Source organism: Podarcis gaigeae (assembly GCF_964106915.1).
Source record: "Podarcis gaigeae genome assembly, chromosome: 10".
Taxonomy (NCBI): domain Eukaryota; kingdom Metazoa; phylum Chordata; class Lepidosauria; order Squamata; family Lacertidae; genus Podarcis; species Podarcis gaigeae.
Window position 1 is genome coordinate 49,699,619 of NC_139686.1, and position 22,628 is coordinate 49,722,246.

Genomic DNA, 22,628 nt, shown 5'->3' on the forward strand with positions numbered 1-22,628 from the left:
CTGTTTTGGCCTGGCATAAGGCAGTGGTTCTCTGTACTGGTGAGAGCTTCTATGTCTCTTGCTTCAGGTTATTTTCTTTATCTTTTCCAGTCACCCTTTCAAGATTAAGCTTAGAGGAGGAGATGAACCCTAAGCTATGCATGCCAATTTATCCAGGAGTGCCCTGCCTTTGAGACGGCTGTCACTGCATATGACAGAACTCCTCCCCCCCCCTCATCTTAACACATTCCAGTGTAGCCTTGGGAAATGTTCCCTGAGCTAATAATCTGAATCTTGTTTCAACTTACTCAAAAGGGCGTTGTTCTGATAGAGGATAATTGGGAGGACTTAAGAAATATATAAAATTTCAGATTAGGGGCTGGGTGCCTTTGGAATGACTAGCTTTGAGGAAATTGAAAAACATGTTGCTTAAAAAAATTGGAAGTGGCTCAAAATGAGAATGATGCATTAATTTAATTATACTGAACTATAAGTATATAATATGGGAAGAAATATGGTCTGTGCCTGGAAGCAGTTTAGTAGAATTAAACTACTGTATCAGCACTCATTTATTCTTATTTTTTTGGAAAGAGCGTCAGTTTTTGAAAACAGCAAACTGCTGCTGTGCATGGAAGCAGGGGAACATATCCCACCCCCAATAATATAATAGGTAAATGTGTGAGAAGTCGGAATGTGCTTGTTGAATCTAGGGATCAATTCTAGGTATCGGACATGACTACTGCCTCGCTTTTGTACAGGTAAGAAAAATGTTTCTCAGATTTTGAAATGGTTGTGGATGGGAACATAGAAAGTTGTCTTATACTGAATCATACCTTTGGTCCTTATAGCTCCATCAGCTATATATTTTACAAAGAGTAAGGGTAGTGTTCTTGTCTGCTCATATCAAATGGAATACTGAGATACCTTTAGCATTTATTTGGAAGTTAATATTGTTAAAACCACATAAGAGTGTGCTCAGGATCATAGCCATCCTTGTAGAAATACTAAACAACTAGGGTTTCAATCCAAAGATTGTTTTGAAAGAGTAAGGAAAACAAATGATTAATGTTTTTTGACTGGTGCACAACCAACAATAGCGTCACTGCAGCCTACACAACAGTGGATTAAAGGTCTCTCTGTAGGAGGTAACAGAAATTGACATCCAAGAATAGGCCATCTGACCTTGAGTAACACTGAATATAGTCTGTCTGGTTTGGAGAAGAGACTAAGATAACAGAATTTCAACCAGGCTTTGATGCTTCTGTGCTGGTAATATTGTGCACCGAACAACAACTTCCTTGTTCATCGCTGCTGCTTTTGCATCCAAGAAGTTGCTAGTCACTTTTGGAGTGGGAAGGGAGAGCAGATAGTGGTGTAGGAGCTGCTACAATTGCCCACCTGCATCCTTCTTATCATGTGGAGTCTTATTCATTGACACCCATGTAAACCTGGACTCCCCGGATCCAGACTAACTTAGTCTGATTGAGAAAAATAAAACATGGCTAACCTGTCACATTGATTTTAATGGAATTTGTGTTCTGCTGCAACTCCTTTACCTGGGAGTATGACTCATTGAACTTGGGGCTTACTTTTGTGTAGAGTTGTATTGCACTGTTAGTCTGCATCCAGCCTGTTGTTTATTTGGCATAAATATGAGGTGAAGTGGTAATGCAAGAAAATAAGTTTCTGGAGTTGTACCCAGAGTTCTCCCTGCTCACAACTACTTTAGGTCCATTAATTACATTTAGGCTACTTGAAGTACATCTTGGTTGGCTACCACCTTTGATAACTCTCACATCTGACCAAGTAAGCATGGAGGAAGCTCTCTTGCTGATTAGTGAGGGAAAAGAAGATGTAACTAACTAGGAAGAGTGTTATGGATTTACCACTGAGTAGCTCATGTACTAGGGACGCAGGTAGCGCTGTGGGTTAAACCACAGAGCCTAGGGCTTGCCGATCAGAAGGTCAGCGGTCCGAATCCCCGCGACGGAGTGAGCTCCCGTTGCTCGGTCCCTGCTCCTGCCAACCTAGCAGTTTGAAAGCACGTCAAAGTGCAAATAGGTACTGCTCCAGCAGGAAGGTAAACAGCGTTTCCGTGCGCTGCTCTGGTCCACCAAAAGCGGCTTAGTTATGCTGGCCACATGACCCAGAAGCTGTACGCCAGCTCCCTCGGCCAATAAAGTGAGATGAGCGCCGCAAACTCAGAGTCGGCCACGACTGGACCTAATGGCCAGGGGTCCCTTTACCTTTAGCTCATGATAGAATAAATGTCAGCTTGTTGGCACAATTGTGTATTTCTTAGAATTTGGCTCTGGATAGATGGCAGTTCTGTTTTTTAGCAATTGTGTTTTGCTTGCCTTGAATTTTGGAAAAATCCAATTGGCTCAAAGCCCATGCTTCACTTACCAGGGCATGGTTGTGTTGCAGCTCCCTTACACACATGTATGGGTGTGGTTAGGGCCTGGATGGGAGACTGCTTGGGAACTCCCATGTGTGCTGCCTCAAGCTCTATGATAGAAGGAAGGCAGAATATAAGTGCACTTAATCCTGTAGCCTTCAGTTCAGACTCTTTTTGAACTACAGCAGTAAAACACGTCCCAGCAACAGACAGCATGAATGTTTTGGAAATAAAGGTTTGAGTTCAGACTTTTTCCCGCAGTTCCCGACAAATGACCTCCTCCTGTTATGGAAACTTCAAGGAAAGAAACCCCCCAGGAAAGATGTGAGTGAATAACTGTTCTTTACTCATAACAGGATCCAGACAGCTATGTAAGCTAAATTGACAAGCAGAAAGTTGGTCATATCCCTGTTAAGGTGGAACTCAAGTTTAGCTTTCAGATTTTTCTGTTGGTAGACTCTTTCTTGGATTTCTTCACAACCTTATACCTATGATACCCGCGAAACTCACCTTAAACATAATATAGTTACTTAGCAATCATGTATGAAAAAGTTCGAGGAAAAGTATTTTGTGTGTGACGCTTTTTGGAAATTTCTGCTCAGCATGGGGCCAAGATGGCTTATAACTGTTATCTTAGTATAACTGACACCCCTTTTCTATTCTCTCTGCAATACAATATATTTTTGTGGCTGGATATCACCCGAGTTTAAATCCATTATTCCGACTGAACCTTACAAGTGGTTCGGTCCAATAAGTGTTTTTTTTAATGAGCTGGAATAGCTCAGTCAGTAAAGCATGAGACTCTTAATCTCAGGTTCATGGCTTCAAGCCCCACATTGGGCAAAAGCTACCTGGATTGCAGGGGGCCGGACCAGATGACCCCCCAGAGTCCCTCCCCACTCTACAATTCAGTGATTCTATGTGTGTCTCGGTTTGATTTGAGTTTGATAGTAGGGAGTGAGTGTTGTTAGCACTCAACCAGCCATAAACAGACCTGCAGTTTCAGTGGGTCCTGCCCTGGGGGGGGGGGGGCAAAAAAACCAGCACCACCAGCTGTTCCATTGTGGGAAGGGCACTTCCTGCTTCCTGTCCTATAATAATAACTTTAACAGCAGCTGAGAGTCCAAAGGGAATTTGGCAACCAGTTGAAAGTGTTGCTAGTGCTCCTCCAACCACTTCCCACACACCCACCTGCCAATCTGGTGTTTGTGTGTTGCGCTGTGAAAAGAGTAGGGAGAAGTGAGTGGGCAGCAACAAGGTATTTGAAGGAGCACCAGCAAAGCTTCAAGGTGAGACTAGTGAAAAGAAGCAAGAGGGAAGTGGCAGCACATCATCAACAAGAAGCAGCCGCAAGAGGCTTCCATCGATCAACAGCGCAGAGCATGTTTTCTGAATGGCATTTATTCTTCACCTTGAAGGGTTGTAGTTCCATGGGGAGAACACGTGCTTGCTTTGCATGGAAACAGTCCCTGGCATCTCCAGGTAGGGCTGAGAGAGACTCGTCCGTTGTTGTAGACAGCATTGTGCTAGATGGGCCAGAAAATGGCAGCTTCCTGTGTTCAACTAACCTGATTAAGAAACAGACTGAAGGTATTTCAGCCAAGTCCTACGAATAGCATGTATGTGACTACTCTACGAATAGCATGTATGTGACTACTCTGGCATAATAGCTCTATGTTCAAAGTTTGCATTTAGAACTGCCGCTTTACCAAATATGTGAGTTAAGATTTCAAACAGGCAGAGTGTAAATATAATAGCTAGTCGGAGATTGGTAGTAGATGCCCCCCCCCCCCTTGAAAAGAGCAGAATGGACTGAGCCATTTTAAAAAGAAACTTAAATGGCAGTGACTTTTAATCACCTTGATATCTGGGTTCAATCTTTTTCCATGTAGAAAAAATTTCATAGACCGCTATTTATAACAGATCATTGTTTTTATTTATCTCCCTGTTAAGCTCATTCAATGGATACACACTTTCAGGGAATGGGAAGTTTCAGTATCCCTGCCCAGTGCCTCCCCTCTCCTTGTTTAATAAGAGTTGTTCATATTCCTTGACACTGAGCACAGGGCACAAGCTGAAGGGAAATACAGAGACCCTTTTCTCCCCTTTTATGCTCAGCTTTTAGTGAGGTGGTTTTTGTTTTCTTAAGCCACAGTTTCCCATGACATCTGAAATGGGAAACTGTCTTAAGGGCTCCCTGCAAACCAAGTTATGAATTTGGATTAAATTCAAAGAACAAGGTCACAAGTCAATATTTTGTCAAGATCTGGAAATACAGTATACACCCCACACACACCCTTGCAATGCGCTGAGTTAAAGGGAATTATTAAATTAATTACCAGGAAGTATATTACTGCTAAGCGATTACATGTGATGATGGAAACTACAATTCTGTATGTTGCAGATGTGGACCAGATGTAGGAACTTTGTTTAATGATGTGTCCTAGAGCAAACTGTTGGGAGGAGAAGAATAAATGGGTTTATAGGGCCACAGCTAAAGTTGCATCGTCTCCTGTTTGTGTACATACACAGAAAAGTTGCTGTAAAAAGAATGGGAATATATATCCTGTGGCCTTTTTAGCTGGTGTTTGCTGAATATTGGAAGGCAAATAAAATCCCCCAAGAAGAAGAAGAAATAATTTGTCTATGGTAGTTCTTTCCCTTTATTATAAAAGGGTAGAAGTGTGAAGATTGAAAATAAATATATTTGAAAAATATTTGTTCAAAGTGACTATTCAGGTTTCATTTCCGCAAGTATTTACATGCTGTATTAACATTTATAATTTTTATGGTGCATTGTGGTTATCTTTACAGTTTTCAGCTTGTTAATTTGGTTTACTCTTCACTGGACCTAAAACCCATGTAATACATTACCATCTTCCAACTTTATTTCCTGCGCCTAATTTTGAGAAATTTGTGCCAGAACAATTTGGTAGTTCACTACAGTACTTTGCTTCAGGTCAGAATCGATACAAAAAGCAGTGTGGAAAAACAAGCCTAAGCAAAAGTTAGTAGTTACTTTATGCGGATTACTAGAACTGAATGAGAATTTGGGCCAGAACTTTTTATTTTTGCTGTCTAGTGTTCTGTACTCCCTGCATATGCAGATTTGTTTCACAGCACTTTGGAATGCCAATCCAAAACATCTTTTCCTATGATAACCCACTAAGGCAACAACTTCACCATCTTTTTCAAAAGAATGTCTTAAACTTAGCAGCAGCATGTGACATGTCCCACAATCAAAGCATTTCCATTGTCATTGAAAACAAGTTTTAAAACAAAACAGCAATGCTAAAACTTGTTTACAAGTGTAGCTATTTCACCCCAGGGTGTCCAGTCATCCCTTAGGAAGTGACCTGCAATACACAATTTGCACCTGGATAATGTGTATGTGATGTTTAAACTGGTCATCAGTGATGTAGGCTGATTGTTATCAAGAGAGAGATCCTCTAGCCTGAAGGTATATGTCTAATAGTGGAGTGATTAGTCTAGATAAGGATGTTTATACAATGTTTATTCCAAGTCTTTGCCATGTACTGAGAGACAAGAGAGTCTCCTCAGTGACCTGGATGTGCTTCAGCAGCCAGAACCAAAAGTAACATTAATACAACTATGAAGACTACTACTAGTAGTAGTAGTAGTAGCAGCAGCAGCAGTGGTACTACTACTAGTAGCCATTATTATTGTTATTTTGTACCCCACCCATCTGACTGGGTTACCCCAGCCACTCTGGGTGGATTCCAACATACAGTATATAAAAACACAATGCATGTATGTATAAACTCTCATTCCATTGTCATTTTAAAATTAACAATGCAAAGACAGACGAAAGAGGAATTCTTGCCCTCAGCGGCAAAGATGCTAGCTGTTCCTTCATAGTGCTGCACAAACTAGAGAGTAATGGTGTCCCATTAAATCATTAGTTGAAACATGATTAAATCATCCTTCTAATGTAAGATAGAAAGAGAATCATGGTGAGCAGCAAGCCATCAGTTTAATGTATTAAAGCACCATCAATGTACACGGCACTTAACAGAGTAAGGGAAGTAAGAAAATTTAAAAAATAAAAATCAACCCCCAAACCATAGCTCTCAACTTTTCCCTTTTCTTGTGAGGAATCCTATTCGGAATAAGGAAATTTCCCTTAAAAAAAGGGAAAAGTTGACAGCTATGCACACAAAACAGGAGGAGCTTTCAATCTAAAGGGAAGAAAGATGACATAGTACAGGGATCAGCAAACTTTTTCGAAGGAAGGCTGCAGGAAGCTCCTGCAGCCAATCAAAAGCTGTGGAAGCCATGTCGGATGTTCGGCTGCCAAAAATAGTTCGCAAACCAGAACACTCATTGTGGCATTCAAGAGTCAAAACATTCGAGAACTATGCCGTTCGAAAACCAAGGTGCGACTATATTATCTTTCTCTTAAGAGGCATGGACATCACTATTGATGTTTCAAGGGAACTTAATGTATAGCGATACTTCTGGGAGCAAAACCGTACCGATGAGCCGGATTTTGTCATGTTTTCTGGGTGAGAAAATGCTTTTCCAGTTGGAGCTGCTCATGTTTCTTTCCAACACTCTTTAAGAACAACAAAAAACTTGGAAGTCCCTTTTAAGAGTTCTAGTGCACATTTTTTCTCCTGTCATCTAGAACGTTGCCTCTATTTTGCCACAATTCCGGGCGATAATATCTACATGAGGAACCTCTGGAATAGAGGCATCTCTGTCTGGCTCTTGGGGACTCTTCCCAGGCTGCGTCCTGCACTCCAAACCCTCAACTGCTTTTGCCTATCTAGATGATAGTGCCCCTGAACTGTGGCAATTCCCTTTTTGCTTACCTGGGTGGAGAACGGGCACATTTTCGAAGCAGAAACCCTCTGACATTTGTATGGGTGGAATGTAGATTAATGTGCAAAGTAAGAGTAACATCTGTTTCTCCAACTGTGCTTTGCGTTTCTCTCCTGGGATGTTGCACCCAGAAGCTTACCCACAAGGAAGAAATGTTCCCTGTCTGATCAAAATGCTTCCCTTCCCCCCAGGTTCTTGAGCTCAATTAGCTGACTACTCTTTTTGCCGCAAATGTGGGAGAGCTCTTCCATCAGCAACTTGTTCCAAATAATTCAAACAAGACGAGTGTGGGCTGCAATATGTTGTAGTTGCTACTGTGCCACAAACTCCTGTATTAGCCTCCTACTTTACTTGGAACCTGGCAATAATAGCAACAAACAGGACATTATAGGGGTTGGGTTCTGCCCCAGTGTTATCACACTGGAATCACAATTGCTAAGAGAGACCTTGAGGTGGGGATTCTGCGTAGAAATGGGCTTCATATAGATCAAATTTTATAAATAGGTGTAATATAGCATAAGCAGCAATTAATTTTGTAAGAGGGGAGTGCTTGCCAAGCTGCATGGAATTTGGCTTAATGTTGCTTGTAACAACAGTCTTTCTATGTGCTCTTAAATCTGTTCTGCCTGACAAATGTCATCTACCAGTAGTTTACTTCATGATACTCTTCTTGGATAATTTATGAGGCAAACAGTTTTATCTTTATTGATGAAGGCTCCAAGGATTGAGGAGGAGGAATGGGTGGAGCTTGTTAAAACAGAATTCATTCTGCTGAGCTGCCAACTCTGGGACAGCTAAACTACCTCACTGAAGTAAGCCTAGGCCTTGATGGACCTTGTGACGCGCAACCTTTTCCTTTTAAGAATGGAGAAAAACAAAACAAACCCAAAAAGAATGGATTCACCCTTGGCAATAACAATGCATTTGAGACATGATTAACTCCTCTTAGCATCCTGTGGATAAATTTGCCTCATTCAAATTTTGAATCTTGTAAGAAGTTTCTGCAGACTTCTTCATCCCACCCAAAATAGCAGGCTGTAAAATTGTAGTGCCATTGTACATGGAATAGATTTAAGCAGACCCCAGTTCCTTGTACATAGTAGCCATTTTTTAATATGCCTCAAACAAAACATTCCCTTCTGACTACCTGCTGTCACTTTTTAAATTAATGACTGGAAGCAAGAAAATGGTGTCCTGCCCTGGGATCAGTCACCTGAATGAATCATATGCAAAGACCAGCCCTGAGTCCATCATTGTTTCCTTCCATTATCTTTCCATTTTAACAATTTCCAGAGGGATAGCTGTGCTGTTGCTTTGAGTTACAATTAGCTTGGTGTTCTTTGTTACAAAAAACAAACAACAAAAAACCCTTCACATTTAATTAAAATAGACTTCCCCCGCACCCAAATAATGTTTCATGTGTGGATTTAGATCAGGCATAGGCAAACTCTGCCCTCCAGATGTTTTGAGACTACAATTCCCATCATCCCTGACCACTGGTCCTGTTAGCTAGGGATGATGGGAGTTGTAGTCCCAAAACATCTGGAGGGCCGAGTTTGCCTATGCCTGATTTTTACATGAATTGTTTTAAATAGCTATTCATTCTTGTTTAAGGTACATAAACTCCATCCTTGAAAGGAATAAAAAAGTAATTCACCTGTATATAAAACATAGCCACATAATGTAAATGTGTGTGGTCAGTCACATTTGGGATTAGTTTGTCTTACGGATAATGCTGCAACATGTGTTGTACACTACATACTCTTGATAATTCATTCTTACAGGGAATTTGAAGTTGAGAAATTACTTCATATTCCCTGTAAGAAATTTGGTGTCCCAAAGATGTTTTTTTTAATAGTATGTATCAAGACCATTATCCACAAACTTCTTGAATACCAAACATGAACAGCTTTTACAAGATGTTTGGGATTCTTTTAAGTTTAAATATATATATTGTTTTAAAATGCTTTTTTAAAAATATGCTGCATCTTGGACTGAAATGTTGCAGCTACAGATGAAATGGAAGGTTGGGGAAAGTATTCACCTTCAGGTGTTAACACTTCTTTTTTGGGGGGGTAATAATTCTTTTATGTAAGTAAATTGGAGATCTCAGGGAATAATACGGCTAAATAGTTGCCATCATGCAGGTATTGGGAGTGATTAATCATCAGAGAGATATGCCTGCGAGCTCTGTTATCTTCTCCTCTGGCAGGATCTGTTTGTCTCATTCTCCCCCAAGTGATAATTTTTTTGCTGTGCACAATTTTAAGTTGCGTGTGACACAAGGTATCATTTAAAGAACAATGCAGATTAACTGAATTCAAGAAAATGTTTCAGTTTCTGACCAACAAACAAACAAGAGGCTAAACTGAAAAATAAATAAATTGGATCTTATTTGAGCAGAGTTTAGGGTGGATAAATCTGCATGTGTATCTGTATTTATTTTTTTATTTTTTAAAAAACTGCACTGAAAACCATCTAAACATATACATTTGAACATATATTATCTCACAAGAGTGTCAATTAAAAATCACTGTTATGAAGTTGGGGACCTGAAAATTGTTGCACTGTGTATAGAAATGCGAAATAAGGCAGCTATGTTCCAGTGCACAAATTATTGTGGATCCACTTCTATACTGGAATTGGTAAAGATTGAATGTCTCAGGCATACCTAGTAGAGTTATGCTGCAGTGTTCCTAGAGTGAATAGCAGGCTAGTTGTTGAAGGCTGTTGAAGCCTGAAAAATCATATCTAAAATGAGAGCTGGAAAAAAAGTTTCCACTTTAAAATGTACAAAGAAGGAGCAGCCGTGTCATTAGTTCATCCCGTTTTGAAAGTTCATCAAGTTGATTCAGTGCTGGCTGTTGGCCAAGCATGTCTGAATTATAAATACTGTTGTCTGACCAGGGCCAAGTCTTGCTAGCTGTTGCACTTACAAACTTAACCTTCAGCTATCTGTGCTCAAATACCAACATTCTTCGCCGGTGTCCCTGTTACTTGGCACTGGAAACCCAATTCTACTTCTGAGCTGTTAAGCTTTACTAAACTCTTCGCTGCTAAGTGTGCAATGTTACACTGAAGCTTACAATGAGGTCTGTTGTTCGGCTGAATGGAAATGTTTGTTTAGACAGCTTTTGCACCCAAGTTCTTAGATAACATATGTTTAAACTCCAATATTGTAGGTAGTTCAGTCATTTCACAATCAGTAGTTTATAGGTTCAGATGTTGCAGAGGCTTGTTCAGCAGTAATACAAATTAATCACTGGCGACATTTGGAAGGCCACAGTTTCCTCACCCCTGATATAAACCTTTGACAACTTGCTGCAGCAAACTAATATGCCTGTTTTTTCAGGAACTATAACCCTCCACCTTCCTTTCCTTGTTGTCTTTACAGATGCCCTACACTACATTTATTCATACCCGTTGTAGGCACTGAAGTATAGATTGAAAGCCTATACACACTTGAAAGTCCCACTGAACTCCATAAGTTCAGTGTTTCTGAGTAGACATGCAAAAGACTGTGCTATTAAGTATCTTAATACGGCAAAGGCCAGTGTAATGTTTAAGGCAGCAATCCAGACTGGGGCAGAGGGAGCATGGCATGGCAGATTCACCACTGGATCGGGCAGAAGGTGGTCGCATAGTGCTTGCACCTATTTTGCTATGGCAGCTCTAGACCGGCACAGCACAGGGGCCCAGACTGTGTCAGTTTACATAACTTGGACCATCGCTAGCCCTGCTGCCACCCGTGTCCCATTTTGAGACATTCTGCTGGCTGCTTCAGAGTACAGGTGCAGAAGGGGCCTGCCATCACTGAATCCTATTGATCAGCAGCACTGATCAAGGAATAGGATTCCTCCTATTAAATACAAGTAAGCTGTCTGTGTTAAACACAAGCAAGCACCAGAGTTCTATCTGCAGCCCAGCTAAACCAGGCTATTTGGCTACACTAGAGTTTAGTTCTACCGAAGTTAATGGGGGAAAAACAGGGCTAAAATGAAATACCTGGGTTCCTGGAGTCGTGCAGTAAGCTGCTTATGCCACCTGCCCACAAACTGAGGATTTTGTGACTTCACAAATTGGTTGTGAGGCTAATACTTGAGCTTTGAAAGAGAATTACTTAATCGCTTTTGACTATAATTGTTAAAGGGATCAAAGGTTCATAGAGACCTGAAGAAGCAGTGTGGCATGCTCCTATATTTCTACCCCAAGGTGTATAATTATTAGGCGGTATAGTTTTAACACGTAAATCCAGGCTTGTAATGGGATGTGCTGATACATTTTGAATTAGGGGAGATCTTGAACCTTGCTGTAAGGCCCATGGCCAATGCACAGAGTTGAGAAGCGGACAAACATGGAAGTCCCAAGCCATTGTTGCTTTTTGTTGTCTGGTGGGGAGCAATGCTTTTCCTTCCAGAAGTACCTAACCTTCCTTGGCTTACATGGTAGGGAATGCTTAGGCAATTCATATGGAAATGCTTCCCTTCTCAGAATAGCCATATGCTTGTTAATTTCTGACCCAGTGGCATCCTCTTGCTGACTTCCTTGTTGTGCGATGATGAAGGGAGTGCCTGGGAAGAAAGGGGAAATTGATGACGCCTCCCATCTTTTTGGTTTTACGCACCCATGTGTTTCAGGACTGACTGGCTGCTCCTCTCCCCAGCTTTTATGGCCACTTGTAGTTCATACTGGGTCACCAGTGATTGATTGGGAGCGTTGACTGGCGCTTAAGGAATTAGAAACTGCACAGGGGTCAGCTCAGATATGTAGCCAGGAGGGCTTTTAGGCACAATGGAGGGTGGAGTTAGGGTGACATAGACTGAAAACTTAACATGAACACCATAGAAAAACCGCCACTTTTCTCCAGCACGTCCCCACCCTCAGGATGTGAGCTGCCTCCTGTGTCTGAAAATATCCTGCCTCGGACTCGGTTGCCTGAGAGAGGAAATTGAGTGTCTCCTCCCTGAGGAAATGCAATGGACCCGTCTCCCTCTCAGCCGGGGCAATTGATCTTCCAAGTGGGCAAAGACTTGACAGCAGAAAGTGAAGGAATTTCCTTCGCTTCTTCACAGTGAAAGAGCTGAACTTGGCGTTAAAGAGCGCCGTTTCCCGCCCCATTCAACTGCGTGTCCTGCTCTTGAGTAAAACCCCCTTGAGGAATGATTTTGTGTGCGCGTGTGGAGGCGACTGACTGAAGACGCTCCTTCGGCGGGATTTGCCAAGGCCCCTTTGAGAGGATTGCTCGGCGGCGAAGGGGGTGGGCGGCTGTGAGGGGTGGGGGGACGTCGGGGAGGAGCGAAGCCCGCCGCGGACTCCGGTCTCGCGAAGAAATGGGCAGGAGCTGCGGGGGCGCATAGGGAGCCGGAGAGGAAGGGGCTGACTGGAAGCGCTGTCGAAGAGGGACAGCAGGGAGGCTTCTTCCTCCGGGAAGTTTTTTTCCGCGTGGAGGCGGCCGCTTCCGATGCAGTGGAGAGACGAGCCACCCCCCTCCTCCCTTGGTAGGTATGCCTGCCTGCGCGCCGTGTGCGTTGACTGCGGTGCTTCGTGTGAGGGGGTGCAATGGCCACCCGTTTTAGAGCGATGGTAGCTTAGAGGGGGTGGGTGCGGGAATCGGGGGGGGGGAGTATGAGAGGGGGGAGCCCCCCCCCCAAAAAAAACGCTCTCCCCTTCCTTTTTATTATTATTGTTTATGCTTTTTCGGCTCCCCTGAGGCGTTGCGCACGCGAGCGGGTGAAGCCCTCCGCCCCGCCGGGGCCGCAGAGCAGCGCGCCCTGCCTGTGGCGTTTGCGGCGGTGCTTCGGGCTTGCGGAGACTGCGCGCGCTTTTCATTGGTCGCGAGGAGTCCCGCGCTGCAGTCCTTGGCGAGCCCAGGGGAGCGAAGGAGGAGCGCGCGCGGGGAGCGCGGAGTGAAGGGGGGGGGGAGGCAAAGCAGTTGGCGTAGGAAGGGCAGCCTCCTGCCTCACCGAAAAAGGGGGCGAATTTCCCTATCCTGAGGAAGCCTGGGCTACTTCGGGTTTTGGAGTGCATCTCCCTTCTTCTGCGCCCCGCACAAGTTCCCCATTCACAAGTTCCAGCTTTATAAGTAAAGCCACCCATCTATGTTGTCTGGGTCCCAAACAGAGATAAGTGCTTGGGGTTTTTTTTGCTCTTTTGTAATGAAGGTGCCTTTGGGGGGGGGGGGGCTTCTGCTTCTGTGCCCTCTCCTTTTTTAACAAGAGGCTTATTGTTTACATTATAAATAAATAAATTGTCCAGTAGCACCTTACAGAGCAACTAAGTTTGTTCTGGGTATAATATTTCGTGTGCATGCACACTTCTTCAGATACATTGAAACAGAAGTCACTAGACCCTCATATATGGTGGGGTTTTTCTCAGAAGGGTAGTAGGAGATGGGTATATATGGGTTTACCATTGGTCGTGAGGAGTCATTGGTGACTTCGGTTTCAGTGTGCCTGAAGAAGTGTACATGTACATGAAAGCTTCTACCCAGAACAAACTTAGTTGGTCTTTAAGGTGCTAAAGGTAAAGGGACCCCTGACCATTAGGTCCGGTCATGACCGACTCTGGGATTGCGGCGCTCATCTTGCTTTACTGGCCGAGGGAGCCGGCGTACAGCTTCTGGCTCATGTGGCCAGCATGACTAAGCCACTTCTGGCGAACCACACAGAAACACCGTTTACCTTCCCGCTGGAGCGGTAACTGTTTATCTACTTGCACTTTGACATGCTTTCGAACTGCTAGGTTGGCAGGAGCAGGGACCGAGCAACGGGAGCTCGGCAAACCCTAGGCTCTGTGGTTTAACCCACAGCGCCACCCACGTCCCTTTAAGGTGCTACTGGACAATTATATATAATTTATTTTGACTGCGTCAGACCAACACAGCTACCTATCTGAATCCGTTTTCATTAATCAACATTTAAAAGTTCATTGCATTCCATTGTGGCAGAAAGTTGGGATAGAAATGTCACACAGAAGTAATTTACTTCTTAAGCACCTTTTCTCTTTTTTTGCCTGCACCTCTGAAGAAGAAGGGCATCCTGACATTTCTGCCCCAGAGCCCTGAGCATTTTTGTTGTGTCGATTTCTCTCCTCTTGCTCCTGTAGACATGCTACAGATGGAGGATCTTTAATTCATCAGACCTGCCTGCTGGAAATGACTATTTTTTTTAAAAAGGCAGGCAGCTTTGAACAAATTGTAGCAAAGATCTTCCAAGTTTAAAGCCAAAATCTTCAAGCCATTAAAAAAAAAAAAAGAGGAAGCCATTCATAAGTAAGGTTTGGTAGAGGGAGTCTTAAACACTTCAGAGAGACTATTCCTGACTCAAGTAGTTTGTACAGACTGCATCCTGTGGACTTTTGGGAGTAAGGCCCCCATTGGGTCTTCTTAGTAGACACAAATAAGATTCCCCTTTAAAGTGAAGTTAAAGCATTCTCTCCCCACTCCAAATAAAGCCCCACATGTTGGCTTTTATTTTTATTTTTTAAAGAATCTGGGCTAATTTATATGCAAATCTACTGCTTACTTTACTACTTCCTTGAACAGTTTTCTTTGTAAATGATTTCCCTCCCAAAAGTTAGAGTGGTAAGTTTTAACAAAGAAGTATGGTGTTCAAGAGCCAACAGGTGATGGGAGTGAAACCTGAGTATATATTTACACTGGAGTAAAATCTGGCCGCTGTTTCCTATGGTGGCTGTTTAAAGAGAAATGTAAAGCATATATCAATAGGGATATTTTAAAAAGTTAGAGGAAAAACTACTTCTTTGGGATATTGCTTTCCTACCCTGAACTGTTTTGTTGAGCTTAATTTCCATTGAGACAAAGCCTTTTGTGTGTTTCCATCCTAATTAATATGTCAGTGCTTTTCCTCTGTAAGATACAGCCAAGCATTTCTAAAATCTCATTTCTTTCCTGTGGGTCTTTTCCTGGGAGTAAATCCCATTGACCTCAATGGGACTTACTTCTGAGTAGACACATATATAGAATTATGCCATTGAATCTATTCCAGTGGCACATTGGATCATGCCTATAGAGATTTAGAGGGACAAATATAATGTGTATTGTGATATCTGAAGATAAAGAGAAACTGAAATATTTTAATCAACATCTAAGATATCTTTTGCTATTTTTTGTTTTGTTTCTCAAGTGTTACTAAGGTGTGAATTATTTCAATATATAATTTAATAAGTCTGGTTCCCTATCACCCCTTCCTCTTGCACTTGAAATATATGTATGTTAATATCCAGCTTTGGTAATATTGCCACTCCTTGCTCTCTTAATAACATGCACATTAGAACAGCAACAAAGACACCTGCTTTTTAACCTCAAGTTCTGACCCTTTGGGTTATAGTTGCAGTGTACTGTGAGCTAGGGGTGTGATATGCATCTTGAATTCCCCATAGCCTTGTTAACAAGCAGTTTAACAAAAAGTTGTTAAACAATTTGCCCTGCAGGACAGAGTTAAACAGCAGGGGGCAGGGAAGGATGTTTGTGTAACTGGCCTTATGAATTGTGACCTCTTAGGATCTGGTCAGAGGTGAGCACAGAGCATACATACTCTGGGAGCTGGAAATCTTAACATAAGGGCTAGTTTCACACATGGCTTCAACTGTTGCCCAGAGAACAAGGATACATCTATCTTTTAGAAACTGGGTGTCTCTGGTAGCTTTTATGCAAAGAGTTCTGCCTTTAGAACAGCTTTTTATTAAATGACAATAGGTGAAATTTACACTGGTGTATATCTAAACGTCATAATCAAATTACCCTTTAATCTAATTACATGGTTAATAATTGCTCATTCACCAGTACAAGGATTCTCTTTGTAAGCTTTAGTAGTTAGTCAGCACTTATACAGAGGTGGCACTTAAGGTCATTCATGTTCTGCAGAACAGAGCAGGAAGATGTCACATAGTATTTTCTTCTATGTAGATGTTTAACACAATCTACAATGGTATCATGAGCTGAGAACTTCAATCATAAAAACTTTCAGCCTGTTCTTCACTCATATATTAAATAGTGTACAGGTTTTTTAAGTTTTTTAATGAATATAGTTAGTTCTAAAACTTGATTTAAAATTAACAGCATTGTTGCTGCTTAAGCAGAAACAGTACCTGGAATGTGTGCAAAGTTGGTTTTTTCTTTTTAAAAAAACACATTTTAATAAGCAATTTTATACATTAGCCTTCAGTTCCTCCAGTGCAGACGAAGATACTCTTAAGACTATATTTATTTTGTTAAATTATTTTTCTCCCACCCTTTTATATGTATATACTCAAACTCATATAAATAGATAAATACAATAATGTCTATCAAAACAAAAGGCAACACAGTTAAAACAAACATAATAGTAAAATCTGAGGGTTGCAATGCAGCCTAAAATTAACTTAACCATCATTTATAACTGGGTGGGAGTCTGGGGTCCCCCAAATGCTGCTGGACTGCAGCTCCTATTATTCCATGGTGGCTGGAACTGATGGAAATTGAAGTCAGCAACCACCTGGATGGCCTTTATGTTCTCTACCCCTGTTTATAAAAGTTAAGAGAAATGGAGAGATCCTGATGCTGGGAACGCAATATATGATGGTGGATTCCAGGCAAGCTAAGCTACCTCAGAAGAGCATTCCAAAGGTTAGGCCCTTTGCTCAGTTCCCGGTTTCCTCACTGCAGAACGTGGGGGTACCCAAAGGACGGCTTCCAAATGTGGAAATTGTGAATGGGCCGGTTCATGTGGCACTTTCTTTTAGTGGCTTAAAAGCAGGCTTTTACTTTTTTCAAATATTCTCTTATTTAATGTGGCTTATTGAACAAGATTGGTGAAGGAGGCTGAGCAAGTTCTCAGTCTTTTACATTGGGACTGTCTAACCTAGCGGAATGGCAATGCTGGCCAAAATATGTGTTCTTGTCCAGAAAAAGTTAAAAATTAGTCACAGGAAAACAACAACAAATCAGTAGCTGTCAAGAGCATGTGCTAACAGGAAAGCCCAGCTGTGGGTTTGGGGAAAAGTGAAGACCCCTGGGAAAGCTATAGAATGGAAATACTAGAGAGATACAGTGGTACCTCGGGTTAAGTACTTAATTCGTTCCAGAGGTCCGTACTTAACCTGAAACTGTTCTTAACCTGAAGCACCACTTTAGCTAAAGGGGCCTCCTGCTGCCGCCGCGCCTCTGGAGCACGATTTCTGTTCTCATCCTGAAGCAAAGTTCTTACCCTGAAGCACTATTTCGGGGTTAGCGGAGTCTGTAACCTGAAGCGTATGTAACCCGAGGTACCACTGTAATATGTAGAGTTGAAGCAGTGCTTCCCCACCCCCCTAAAAAAGTGTTTGGGAGTACTCTCATTTTGAATCAAGAAAATCACTATTTTATAGATCAAATCGGGAAAATTAATATAGCAAATGGACAAAAGTACAAAAAAAATAATCACAAAATGTTTAGGGGTATGCTTACCCCTGCGAACCCCCCCCCCCAAAAAAAGCACTGGAGTAAAGGAATGGGCAGTCACCAAAAACAGTGGCCACATTGATAGTAAGGTAAGGCCTTGCACTTCATCCATAAGAATTTTTCTCTCCTTAGAAAATTATAAAATCCAGTGTTTCTCCCCCCCCTCATTAATTGATAGAGAATGGTTGAAAACTGTGCAGAAGAAATTTCCAGCACAGTGCAGTTAAGCTTCCTAGTGAAGAAAAAACAACATAGAATTATTAAAGTGCTGTTTTTGAAATTGTGGATTGGGTCAAAGAAACTGAGCAGCAGGAAAGTAATGTTTGGTTCGTTAAGTGCTGTAATTGGTAAGCTCTGTATAGTACTGAAGCTAATGCAGTCTTTGGATGTTAAATAGAAACATAATGTCTAGATTGCAAGTGTCTAGACTGCAAAAAGAAAAGTCATAGTTCTGTTCTATTATGCACTTACTGGTCAAGCTTCATGTGGGGTGGCCAGTTCTGGCTACTGTATTTTAAGGAGGAAACTGGCAAAACCCATATTGGTAAGAACTCTGGAAATGCAAGTCTCAGGAGGAATGGCTGAAAGAGACAAGCATGCTTGGAAAAGACTAATGGGAGACATAACTGTTTCCTGATATCCGAAGGGCTGTCTTGCAGTCTTTTTCTGTAAAAGCTGTAAGTTAAACCACAGAGCCTAGGGTTTGCCGATCGGAAGGTCGGCGTTTCGAATCCCTGCAACTGGGTGACCTCCCGTTGCTTGGTCCCTGCTCCTGCCAACCTAGCAGTTTGAAAGCATGTCAAAATGCAAGTAGATAAATAGGTATCACTCTGGCGGGAAGGTAAACAGCGTTTCTGTGCGCTGCTCTGGTTCACCAGAAGCGGCTTAGTCATGCTGGCCACATGACCCGGAAGCTGTACGCCGGCTTTCTCGGCCAATAAAGGGAGATGAGCGCCGCAACCCCAGAGTTGGCCACAACTGGACCTAATGGTCAGGGGTCCCTTTACCTTTACTTTCATGGATAGAAACCAAATTTTGGTTTAACATAGGAAGCTTTCCCCAATCAGTAAGAGCCTCTTGAGATGGTGGTCTCCTTCTTCATTGGTGGCTTTTAAGCAGAGGCTGTATTGTTGAGTTACTGTGGAGCATGGAGTTGACCTCCAAAGTTATTTCCAGTGCTTGTAACTGTCTTTGAGTTCTCTTGCTTCAGCATACACAAGCAGAGTATGATTTGGGTTTTGCTTCCGTTTACTCTTAGAAAACTCTTGGGCAAAATGTAAAAGTTGCCCAACTATGGATAATATATATGATTGCAAGTTCATCTTTGGGATCCAAATGAATGCCTGTATATTTCATGATATTTTGAACCATCGTTGTGCTCTATGTTCTTGGAATGGCTCCTTTCCGGTTACTGTATAATACATCAATAAAATGGCAAAGCTGATCTTCAGTATATAAATTAAAGTATTAATTAGCACTTTCTTTTTTTGAGACTGCATTCCTAACACACACTTTCCTGGAGTAACAAGTCCAGTTGAACTCAGCCTAGGTTACTTATGTAAATTTTTGTTTTAGAACTGATTAATATTTTCCATGTGCTTAAACTCTGTAATGAAACTTGACACTGTGCCACAATGAGTTTAAAAAATGGGGTTTTGATCAGCTCAGTAAAATGGATATTAGTCTTACCAGCTTGAAAAGCAGTTTCATGAAGGTAACTAGTGTGGCCTAAATGTCAAATTATTTTTGCTACCAGCAATGTGCTGAATAAAATTAAACTTACTACGAAGATTTGTTGCATATAATATTGATCTCTTTTCATTTAGCATTTTGCATTCAAGGAAAAGAGACAGATTTGAATGCTCAAGAGACTGTAGTATTACTTGTCCCCCCCCCTTAAATTTTTGCAAATGACATCAAGAGATAAGAGTTAGCAAAATCTGTTCTACTAACATGAAACTGAATGAGATAAACTGTTAGATGGTCCGTCTACCACACACAGCTATCGGATTGCATAGGAAGGACAGGAAGTTCATTCAAGACAACAAAAGGAAAAGGAGGGGCAGAGATGAGAGAACAATAGGGGGTATATTTGTAGCTCACACATGGACCAAATTTAATCTTGGCAAACCTATTGATTTTGACTTATTTTCACTGTCCAAAATGTGCAGTTCACCGCCTAGAAAAGCATGCACTGATTGGTTTACCAGGGTTAAAACAAATTTGTACTTTAAACCACATTGAGTTGCCCCTTGTAATAATTCCAACAGTTGTATCTCTGTGCTATAGATTTAACTTGCAGAAGTTATCTGATGGAAGGGGATGACTCACTTTCCACAGTGATAACCCTGTTTATAAGTAGTGATGGTTCTTATTGATCTCAAAATTTGAGTATAAGAGGAATTCAACATTGCGCTAAGGCAAACGTTCCATCAGAAGTCAACACAGCATTTCCCCTCTGCTGCCTGCCTGTGCCCCTGTTTTAGGGGTTCTCCCAACCCCAACCAAGCCAATTTTGGAATGGGCAAGAGGAAGTATTTTTGCGCTAGTGGAAGTCCTTGTGTGGGCTTCTGCTAGTTGGGACTAACTAGTTTAATACAGCCCTGTGTTTCTCAAATTAGCTTGGGGTCTGGTATATTGACACATATTTCAGGGTCTAACTCAGCATGATTATTAAAGAATTGCGGTCTGTAACTCTTTTGTAAGTAGCTATCACTACCACCATAGAACCCCAAAGCACATTTTTGCTCGGGGAAGTTCATTTTAGTGGTTTAAATAGTTTAAATAGTGACACTTCTTTCCAATAGTGTGTTTGCGTTTCTAATTAAAAGCTAAAAGTTGTGTCTCGTCTAGTTTGAGATCTTTTGTTAAAGCCCAGTGCATTTTACAAGTTGAAATCATGCAGCCAGAAGCAAGCAGTTCAGGGAAGCACAAATATTTATCATTATGCCACTGAGCATGAGATGCTGCGAACAAGCATCTAAAACGTCCCAGAGTATATGTAAGAATTGCCTTGGGATTGTTTATGATGACCCAACCACATCATACATTTCTCCTTGACATTTTTTCCCCATTTGCTAATTGTGTATCTTTATTTATGTTCCAGGTATAAAGATTATAGTAGTTTTCTCCATTACACCGCTGCTCAGTCTGTAGAGTTTTTGTGGGTTTGGGCTTTAAATTTTTAGAAACACATGATTAAAAAACTCTCAACTGTTTATTTGAAAAACAGGCTTGGTTTTTTTTAACCCCCTTGGGCTGTTATCACATAATATGTATGCACACCAGAGAGTTTGACATTTCTTTGTTTTGAAAGCAGCAACCAAGATTTTTTTGTTGTAACATTTGACTTTCCGACTTGTTTTCAGAGCTCTTAATTGATGAACTGCAACTGAGTATCCTGACACTTCCCCACTGACCGTGTGTGTTTTAGAAATGGAGCCAAAAGGGGGCAACCTGACATTTGGCTTCCAGCGAAGCTCGACGTCTGATGATGACTCTGGTTGTGCCCTAGAAGAATATGCCTGGGTTCCTCCAGGTCTTAGACCTGAACAGGTAAGAGCAGAAACTACTCGTTTCAAGCTTACAAAGTGGTGGGAAGTAGGGGAAGGAGAGGTGGGGAAATATTGTTAAAAGGGTATATCAGTACTCAAATCTGAATTGTTAAATTGCATTATTAGTGTTATTGTGGTTTTTGTTGTATGTGGTTTTTGTGGTTGATGTCTGTATTGAAAAACCGATTAAATAATTTTTTAAAAAGCTTACAAAAAGAGGCAGCTCTTTTATTTGTTAATTTGATTTAGAACATTTTCTACAGCAAGTTATTTGTCGGACCTTGACTTCTTTGACCCTTAAGTGTCCTTTTATGCTGACATGCATAGTCAGTGGTCCAAAAGCAAAAGTTTAACCCAATTTCCCCTCACTTAGGCAGCGCTATTCTCATGATTTTTTCCAGGAAATGATAATCAAACTTTGAACTTCTTAACCTTAACTGTGTAGATGAAGCAAAATACCTTATTTTATATTGGGGATTTGTCAGTATTTTTGTTAATCTTAACTTAAAAACAATACCACCCATAGAGCAAAATAAACTTTTGGTGGAATAATTTTATTTTTTGAGACCTACACTGAAAAAAAGGACAAATTCTTAGTGGGTTTCCACTTTTATCAGATGGGAAATGGAGTTTCTTCCAACCTTCTCCCAAAGATAAAAATTCAAGAGTTTCTAGCAAAGTTCACATGGAAAGAATTAATTTACAAAACAATGTTTGTTTCTTTATTTAACCTGTAAGATTAAAGCCTGTTGATTATAACTGTTATTCTTTCTGGATATCTTCACACGTTGGGTGATAAAATGCAGAAAGAAAATGTGGAATTTTAACAGACTTGCTGACAATCCTTGAAGGATGTGGAAATTAGATGTGCATAATTTATGGCACCCCTAATTGTCACTGCAAATAGCATTCCAAAACAGCAATTCAACAGCTGGGTGCTGGCTATCTGAGGCAATCCAGTTTCGCAGAGTTGGCTCACCTGCTCTTCTTAGCAAGAGGAATGCAAACTTTGCCGAACATCTAAAGAAGAAAATCCTAGTGTCTTTTGTTAAAAAACAACAAAACCCTAAGATAACAGCAGTAGATAAGAGGGAGCGCATGGGTCATTATGTATATTTCTGGTCTCTGTTCAGGTACAGCTCTACTTTGCTTGTTTGTCTGAGGAGAAGATCCCTTACGTTAACAGTCCAGGAGAAAAACACCGAATTAAGCAGCTTCTGTATCAGCTGCCACCCCATGATAATGAGGTAGATATGGTCAAGCATTTCTTGCCCTGCAGTCCAGGCAGAAGGACCAATTTGCTGAATGTGCAACAAGCCTGTGATTTCTCAATTATGGCACTGTGTTATAGGGAACTATTATATCTAGCCACAGTTCTCCATTCCCTGGCAAACTCCTGAATGGATTACTGTGG

At 41.5% G+C, this 22,628-nt stretch overlaps 1 protein-coding gene across 3 annotated transcripts in view; it reads left to right on the forward strand.

The window, feature by feature from the left end:
• The window catches only part of PRICKLE1 (prickle planar cell polarity protein 1), a 65,226-nt gene that overhangs the window by 35,926 nt on the left and 6,672 nt on the right, over nucleotides 1-22,628 (forward strand). The window contains exons 1-3 of one of the 3 annotated variants that reach the window (XM_083699168.1): nucleotides 12,095-12,720; nucleotides 21,029-21,215; nucleotides 22,348-22,461. In XM_083699168.1, the coding sequence (XP_083555294.1) occupies nucleotides 21,096-21,215; nucleotides 22,348-22,461 (234 nt within the window). In that variant the 5' untranslated portion in view covers nucleotides 12,095-12,720; nucleotides 21,029-21,095. Of the gene's footprint in view, nucleotides 1-12,094; nucleotides 12,725-21,028; nucleotides 21,216-22,347; nucleotides 22,462-22,628 lie in introns of those variants that run through there. The other 2 variants (XM_083699169.1, XM_083699167.1) reach the window with 2 other exon arrangements.